The sequence below is a fragment of the Chlamydotis macqueenii genome, chromosome Z, assembly GCF_036417535.1.
Source record: "Chlamydotis macqueenii isolate bChlMac1 chromosome Z, bChlMac1.mat, whole genome shotgun sequence".
NCBI lineage: Eukaryota > Metazoa > Chordata > Aves > Otidiformes > Otididae > Chlamydotis > Chlamydotis macqueenii.
The window spans coordinates 17,857,116-17,864,228 of NC_141593.1; the positions used below are offsets into that span (position 1 = coordinate 17,857,116).

General features: G+C 65.2%; 2 protein-coding genes across 2 annotated transcripts; both read right to left on the reverse strand.

The window, feature by feature from the left end:
* Nucleotides 1–951: 951 nt before the first annotated feature.
* On the reverse strand, nt 952–2,225 carry MCIDAS (multiciliate differentiation and DNA synthesis associated cell cycle protein). The gene is made up of 3 exons (XM_086769877.1): nt 2,025–2,225; nt 1,760–1,870; nt 952–1,416 (listed from the first exon to the last, which is right to left on the reverse strand). The coding sequence occupies exons 1-3, from the start codon at nt 2,223–2,225 to the stop codon at nt 952–954; spliced, it is 777 nt and encodes a 258-aa protein (XP_086626003.1).
* Nucleotides 2,226–4,985: 2,760 nt separating this feature from the next.
* On the reverse strand, nt 4,986–6,154 carry CCNO (cyclin O). Its single transcript, XM_086770578.1, has 3 exons — nt 5,891–6,154; nt 5,624–5,809; nt 4,986–5,471 (listed from the first exon to the last, which is right to left on the reverse strand). Exons 1-3 carry the CDS (start codon nt 6,152–6,154, stop codon nt 4,986–4,988), a joined length of 936 nt encoding a protein of 311 aa, XP_086626704.1.
* Between the last annotated feature and the right edge of the window lie 959 nt (nt 6,155–7,113).

Here is a 7,113-nt window from a genome sequence, read left to right on the forward strand (position 1 = left end):
CGTTTTGTGTTTAATTTTGTAAAACATGTGGAGAAGAACTATAGATACCTATACAAGCTGCCTTTCGTAATCAGTTTATTCCCTGCTGAATGCAGTGCAGCCGGGCAGGTTTTGTCGCTCGTTCCTGCTGCAGAACCAGAGCTTTCACACACCTTTCACACCAAACCAGCGGGTGCAAGTGAAACGTGTCCGTTCACAACGGGTTAGCGTTACTCACACTTCTTTTCACTGGAGACAACCTCCCTGAATGTGAACAGCAGCATCTTTTATTCTAAAATTTCTCTGCCTGAGCACATCAAGCAAAGTAAGCTTTGTGTAGGTGCTCAGCTTTCTGTTATCTTTGCTCCAACGGAAGCAGGTATGCATGCCTGATGCAAAACACTGTCTTTACATTAAATCACTACAAATAAATGGCAATTTTAAGCACTGTTTAATCATCACACCAAGTGCAAGTATACACCTACAGCTGCACACATGAACGATGCAAGTGCAATTTGTAAACCTCGTGGACGTCGCACTCCGTGATGGCGAAGGTGTCTTGTGTGCGAACCTCCTGGGACGGTCTGTCCGCTTCCAGGCCGGCCAGTGGCAGCCGCTGCCCTGCCAGCCACGCTTTCCTGCTCAACCGGGCAGAGCTTCGTTTCATGCCTACACTCATCACACCCATGGCAAGCCTCTGCGGGTGCGCTGCCGGGCAAAAATCCCCAGCTCGCTGTCAGGCCTGGCAGGGGCCGCAGCGGCAGTGCCCGCAGCCCTTGTCCCCTCTCTCCTCCGGCCTCCGGCAGCGGGGGGGGGGGATAAGCCCAAACACCCCTCGCCCCCGTTTCCAAAGAGCCAAGAGGGAAGTGCAGCGGCCTGGCGGGGGTGCCTGGCCCGCCTCCCGCTGCGGCCGGCCGCGCTCCGCCTCGCCCGGGACACGCGTGGCCGGGGGTCGCGGGGGTCCGTAGGGTCTCAGCGCGGCACCCAGCGGAAGCGGTACCCGCCGGCGGCGGTGCGGAGGGTGAAGGCGTTGCCCTGCGGGAAGGCCAGGGTGCGGATGCTGCCCTCCTGCCCCAGGGCGGCCCGCAGGCTGCCGCCCTCCTCCGGACCCCCGCCCGCCGGGTGCGCGAAGGGGCGGGCGGTGCGCAGCCCGCGGAAGGCTCCGTGCAGGCGCGGGGCCGGCCGCGGGCGCTTGGCGGTGGGGCTGCCCCCCGGGCTGCCCCCCGAGCTGCCCCCCAGGCTGCGCAGGGCGGCCCGGCACTTGTCGGACACCGCCCGCAGCATGGCATCCACGCCCGCCGCCTCCTCCCGCGGATACGGCCGCCCGCGCCCGCCCAACATCCCGACCGGGGCGGCGCCGGCAGCAGGAGAGGGAGGATGAAGAGGAGGAGGAGGAGGAAGGGCCGCCCCGTCGGCGCACTGCGGGACCATCAGCGTCTGCCGAGGGGAGAGAGCGCGACTTCCGCGGGCTGTCCCGCACCACACATACCCGCATTGCCCCATCCCGCACCGCCCAACCCTGAACCATACCCCGCTGCCCTACTCCGAAACGTCGAGCCCACCCCACACTGATCCGTCCTGCCACTGCCCTGCCCGGTCCCACACCACCCCATCCTGCACCACCCCATCCCGCCCCACACTTCCTCACGGTCCTGTCGCACTCCACGCTGCTCAGCCTCACCCTACGCCCTGTCCCACCCCGCAGCCCCCCCACGGCACTGTCCCCCAGGGACCAGCTGGGCCGTGGGGCAGCCGGGCCATGTGGGGCGGCAGCACTCACGTCGAGGACGGCGGCCAGCTGCCTGGCCTGGCTCGCCAGCTCCTTGAGCTGCACGTTGCTCTCCTGCAGAGTCACCAACACCTCCTGCCTCTGCGTGAGGGTCTCCTGCAGCTGCCAAAGAGAAGTGGGGACCTCCGGGGCGGTCGGGACAGCCCCACCACCCAGGAGCCAGCGAATGCTGCACTCCAGGCCCACACAGCCACCTCAGCGCAAGGCGAGGGACAGAAACACAGCGCAGGCCCTGGAGAGGGCTCGGGGTCCCTACCTGGCTGTTTGCCTCCAGGGCCTCTCCCAGTGCTTTCTGGTGCTGGTCAGCCAGGTCCCTCCAGCACACCTCGGGGGAAGGCAGGTGCTGTGAGGGCACCTGCGCCAGCGCGCTGCTCTCCGGCTGCAGGGTGCAGGGGCTGAAGGCCACCTCCTCACCGAGTGAGAAGTCAAAGTCAGTGCAGTCCAGCGGTGGGGGCATCGAGGTGGATGCATCTGGAAGGAAATGTCACAGGTATTAGGACAGAGGAGGTTTTCATGTCCTCTCTTTCCCCAAACCCAGCACACCATCTCGCTTATGAGCATCCCTCCAGGATGTCCCAACGTGCTTTTACTCTGCTCCGGCAGCTGTGCACCTGCAAACCTGTTTGGATTTAATTTCTGCCTCCCAAGGGGAAGGCCCCTCTGAGGGGGGGTGCAAGGGACGCACTGCCTTACAGACTGTCCCAGGGTGGGATGAGTGGGCAGTGAGCAGGCATCCAGAAACCCAAAAACAAAGCAAAAAATGAGGAGACCAAACGCAGCATGACTGCTGACATGCACAAGCAGGCGTGTTTGGCTCAGGTAAGGAAAAATATCTACTTGCCTGATATAAAATTATCGACAGCATCTCTGAACTCCTGGAAATCAAACTCCGGCCCATCCTGGAAGCAGGGACCCTGGGAGTAGTGAAGGGAAGGTGCTGGTGAACAGACCCCAGGGCTCAGACCTGCCCATGCTGCCCACTGCTGCTCATGCTGCTCCGACACCGACTTCTGCCTCAGCACCTTCCTACGGCCTCTGTCCTTGCCGCTAACCTCTCTAACATATGGGACACGACGCTGTCCTCCACTGTGCCCATTTCACAGGTGGGAAGCTTGAGGCTGAGTGGGGAGCTGCCGCCACCCACTGGCTTGAGGGGGCCACCCATGTGGATGCCCTATGCCAGAGGCAGCCGAGACTGCCCCAGCTGGGGGGTTACCTGCTGCAGGGTCACGGGGCTGGCCGGGGTGGTGGGAAGGATGGGGGCACAGGCTGCCAAATCCTGCCAGTCGATGGTGGTGAGCGCTGGGAACAGCGAGAGACAGCAGTCAGGAGCCCTGTCAGTGATATGCACAGCCAGAGGGGCGCGGTGAGGTGGGAAGCATGGCCGGAGACATCCTTGAGGTGCCAGGCCAGGGGATCCAGGGCTGGGGAGCACGGTGGGGGGCACGAGGGGGGACACAGCAGAGGGCACAGAGACGGTGACATAGAGAGAGGGGCACGATAGAAGGCATGGTGGGGGTGTCACGGGAGGGTGACGCAGGGCTGGGGAGCACGGCGGCGTGCACAGGGCAGGGGACACGGCCAGGGGTCCAGGGTCTCCGCCGCGGACAGACTCACCGAGGGAGGGCGCGGCGGGGGCCGGCGGGGCACCACTGCGGCGCGGGCGGGGCGGGGGCGGCCGGGGGCTCGGGGCGGCTGGGGGGGTCCCCGCCGCCCCCCCGCCAGGCCGGGACGGCTTCTTGGCAAGGCGGGCTGGCGGGCCCTGGACCCTGTTGGGGCAGATGCTGCCGAAGGCCCGGCGGCGGCCGCCCTGCTCCATGCTGCTGCCCCAGCCCCGGCCCCGGCCCCAGTCCCGGTCCTGGCGGGCGCCCTCCGCCCCGCTCGGCACCGCCCCGCGGGCAGGGGTGCGGGGTCCCGGGGCCGGAGCCATGTCGGGGGCCGCCCGCCCTCTCTCTGCTGGGGCGCGGAAACCTCCCGCCACCTCCTCGGGCCGCGCCGGCCGCTCCCGCGCCCGCGGAGCCCTTCCCCGCGCCCGCGGAGCCGGGGCGGGCCGAGGGGGCTGCCCCGAGGGAAACCCGAGGGGAGGGGTGTGTGTGTGTCCCTCAACTCCCCGCCGGCGTCAGCTTGCAGGCTGGGCTGGGTTTTGTGAGGACGTTTACCGAAAGCGAGGGCTGGCAAGCCGCAGCCTTTGAAACCGTCGGGTGGGGGCAGAGCGAAAAAAAAAACCAAACCAAAAAATCAGCTCGCGCCATCTGGACTACACTGCGCCCCCCCCGCCCACCGGAAAGGGACCCCCACACAGGAGAGGGACCCCCGCCGCTGCCACATCGAGCCCGGCGGGGTACAACTGAACCCCCAGGCTCTGCCCGCTGGGATTTCCCGCCGCAGCAGCGCGGAGCGGTTCCGCTCGCTCCGCGGGCGGGGTGCGGGGCGCGGAGCCGGGCGTCGGGGGCAGACCGGCGCGCCGTTCAGCCCTTCCCGCCGCCCCGAGGGGCGAACACCCCCAGGGGCAGCTTCAGGTGTGTGTGTGTGTGCGCGTACCCTTTTAACACCACAGATGCAAAGGCAGTAAAATGGAGAAAATAGAATCTTTTACACCATTATGGCTGTTTTCTTCCCTCGGATGTTTTCCCTTGCTACCGTGCCCACCTGTTTGGGAGTACGCACCCGGACTACAGCCCTGCTGGAAAAGTAATACCCAGCTGTTTTATAATTTAACGTTTTGTTTCCCTACACTTAGGTCAGTGCATCCAATTTGTTTTTACCCCGAGCCGTGACCAAGCCGGCATGCGTGAGTTTGAAATGGGGAACGACGCCACCAGGCATCGTTATTTTGCGGGGACTGGAGTAAACGGTTGGGGTGTACCCGTGTGGTGCCCGTGTGTTTCCTCCCCCAGCCGCGTACGCACACCGCCAGCACATAAACGAGCACAGGTGACAAGTGGAAAGGTGTTTATTCGACATTCATTTGGCCCCTTCCACCGTAACCTTGAGGGACCCCCCTTCAAATAAATACCCCAGGACGGGAGATCCTGCCTTTTATTTACACGCTGGACCGTAAAGGGCAGCGAAGCGACGGTGCAACCGACGGGCACCGTGAGCCAAACGCGGCTCGACCGCCGGAGCCCCCGCGCTGCCACCGCCCGGCCCTTCACCCGCTCCGGGCCGCCGTCGGGGCTAGGGGGCAGGCGGCGAGGCACTGGCGGCCCCGCGCGGGTCAGGAGCCGCCCCGCAGCCAGGGGCACTTCTGGGCCAGGTGCGGGGGCAGGAGGAGCGGCAGGGAGCGCTCGTTGAGAGAGACCAGGAGCTGGAGCTGGTCCATGCAGTCCCGCAGCAGCCCCTCCGGGTAGCCGCTCACCCGCAGGTCCAGCGGGCTGCGATGCCGCAGCAGCCGGTCCGCCAGCCCCAGGCTGCCGGCGGCCAGCAGCGAGGGGCTGTATTTGGTGAAGGCGTAGTCGGCCAGGCTGAGCTCCGCCACCGCCCCGGCCAGGCTCCTGGCGTCCGCCGCCTCCTCCGCGTCGGCCCCCCGCGCCTCCAGCCGCACCCGGCTGAAGTGCTCCAGGAAGAAGCTGACGGTGGGGGCCGCCAGGTCGAAACCCAGCCGGTGCAGGACGATGCACTCCAGGTTGCGGAGCTGCTGCCGGGTGAAGGCGCCGCAGCAGAGGGCCAGAAGCTCCTTGACGCTGGGGGGGTGCACCTCCACCTGCGAGGCGGGGGACACACACAGAGAGCGGTGGGGCTGACGGAGAGAAGGGGGGCCGGGCCCAGCCCGGCCCGTCTGAGGCCGACCGGGTGCCGGAGCCCCTCGGGGTGGTCGAGGAGGGCTGCAGAGCCCTGGCCCCAGGGCCGCCCTACCTGCTTGCAGGCGATGAGCAGCGCCGTCACCCCCAGGAGCTGGAAGCAGTCGGCGGCCACGGGGGTGGTGGCGAGGAAGCGGTCGAGGATGTTGACGGCCAGGCAGAGCGCCTCGAAGGAGAGGCCGAAGTGCCGGTGCACGGGGATGAGCCAGCTGACCAGCTTGCACCGAGCCTCCGCCGTCACCTGCGGCACCGGCAGCAGGGGTCAGGCGGGGTCGGTGCCGGGCTGGCCCCGCCTGGCCTCCGCCGCCGCTGCTGTCCCCACCTGCGGCTGCCGGGCCAGCGGCTCCCGCGGCTGGAAGCGGCTCTCCAGCCCCTTGCGGGAGCGGTACCAGCTCTCCCCGTAGTCGCGGAAAGCCTGCAGCTCCTGCCGCTCCTGCAGCTCCCGCCGGCTCTCCCCAGTCTCTGTCCCCGTCCCTGCCGCCGGGCGGCGCCGCCGTGCCGGGCGGCGCGGGCAGGGCCCGGGGGAGCGGCCGGGCCCCCGCCGCCGGGGGAAGCCGCCGCGCTGCCCGCTTGCCGCTGTCACCATGGCGGGCGCGGCCCTGCCGGCTGGGCGGCGGGCACTGGCTATTTGAGCGGCGGAGCGGCCCCGCCGCCGTCACTGCCCGCCTCCCCGGCACCCCCCGCCCCGCCGGCGGCGGGGCATTGCCGAGAGCAGCGTCTCCAAAACAAAACCGGCAGCCGGCCCAAAAAGGAACCGAATTACCGAAACGTCTGGCTGTTCCCTAACGCCATCCCCGGGTAAGGCCGCTGTGAGGGAACTGCCGTAGGGCTGCGGCCTCCAGGGAAGAGCGCCCTCGCTCCGGAGGGGCGCGGAGAGCAAAGCCGGCAGAAAACGTGATCATCGTGATCATCATTTGAGGGAGCATGCGGGACTGTGCAAAACAACATATGAAAGGGACAGCAAAACTTATTTCAGTAGCAGGGAGAGACAAGGATCAGCAACCAGGCATGGCAGAGCCTGAACCGAGTTGGCTGGAGATGCTGCATCTTCTGTTTTGGCACTGCCAAAATAAACGTCTCTGCCGGTCCGAGCGTTTTAACTCAGAACCCAGTGAGTTTTGACAGCTACAGATAAGCACGACTTTCTCTTGAGGTCACTGGGAAACATAGCACAAAATACACCAGGGGAGACATGAGGAACACAGTTCTCTGTTCCACTTCAATCCATGGACTATTTACAGAAAGCAGCATGTTATTTTAAATGGCGAAATGGAAAGAAATCAGAATGTTCCTGCACTTGGACTACTGGTTTACAGAGGCAGAGTTGAGACCAGACATGACTACTTTATCAGATCAAGTCCGCTACAGATGAGGAAAGACTTGTAGAAGGAAAAAGGAAAACTTCTCCTAGGTTGAGTGATGGGGCAGATGTCAATGGGAAAATGAAAAGAGAGCTTCAAGCTGCCTATGACCCCAGCAGCAAGAGAGGAGAAGGAGCTGGGAATGCTGCAGCTTGAATGGCAGGAGCAGGAAATCCTCTCCAAG

Excerpts from the sequence above, each read along its gene's own strand:
- MCIDAS (XM_086769877.1), bottom strand. The coding sequence starts at position 2,225 with ATGCCCCCACCGCTGGACTGCACTGACTTTGACTTCTCACTCGGTGAG. Across the intron at positions 1,871-2,024 it reads CCCTGGAGGCAAACAGCCAG|CTGCAGGAGACCCTCACGCA; the intron begins GTAGGGACCCCG and ends TCTCTTTGGCAG. Across the intron at positions 1,417-1,759 it reads AGCTGGCCGCCGTCCTCGAC|ACGCTGATGGTCCCGCAGTG; the intron begins GTGAGTGCTGCC and ends TCCCCTCGGCAG.
- CCNO (XM_086770578.1), bottom strand. The coding sequence starts at position 6,154 with ATGGTGACAGCGGCAAGCGGGCAGCGCGGCGGCTTCCCCCGGCGGCGG. Across the intron at positions 5,810-5,890 it reads CGCTGGCCCGGCAGCCGCAG|GTGACGGCGGAGGCTCGGTG; the intron begins GTGGGGACAGCA and ends CCGGTGCCGCAG. Across the intron at positions 5,472-5,623 it reads TGCTCATCGCCTGCAAGCAG|GTGGAGGTGCACCCCCCCAG; the intron begins GTAGGGCGGCCC and ends CCCGCCTCGCAG.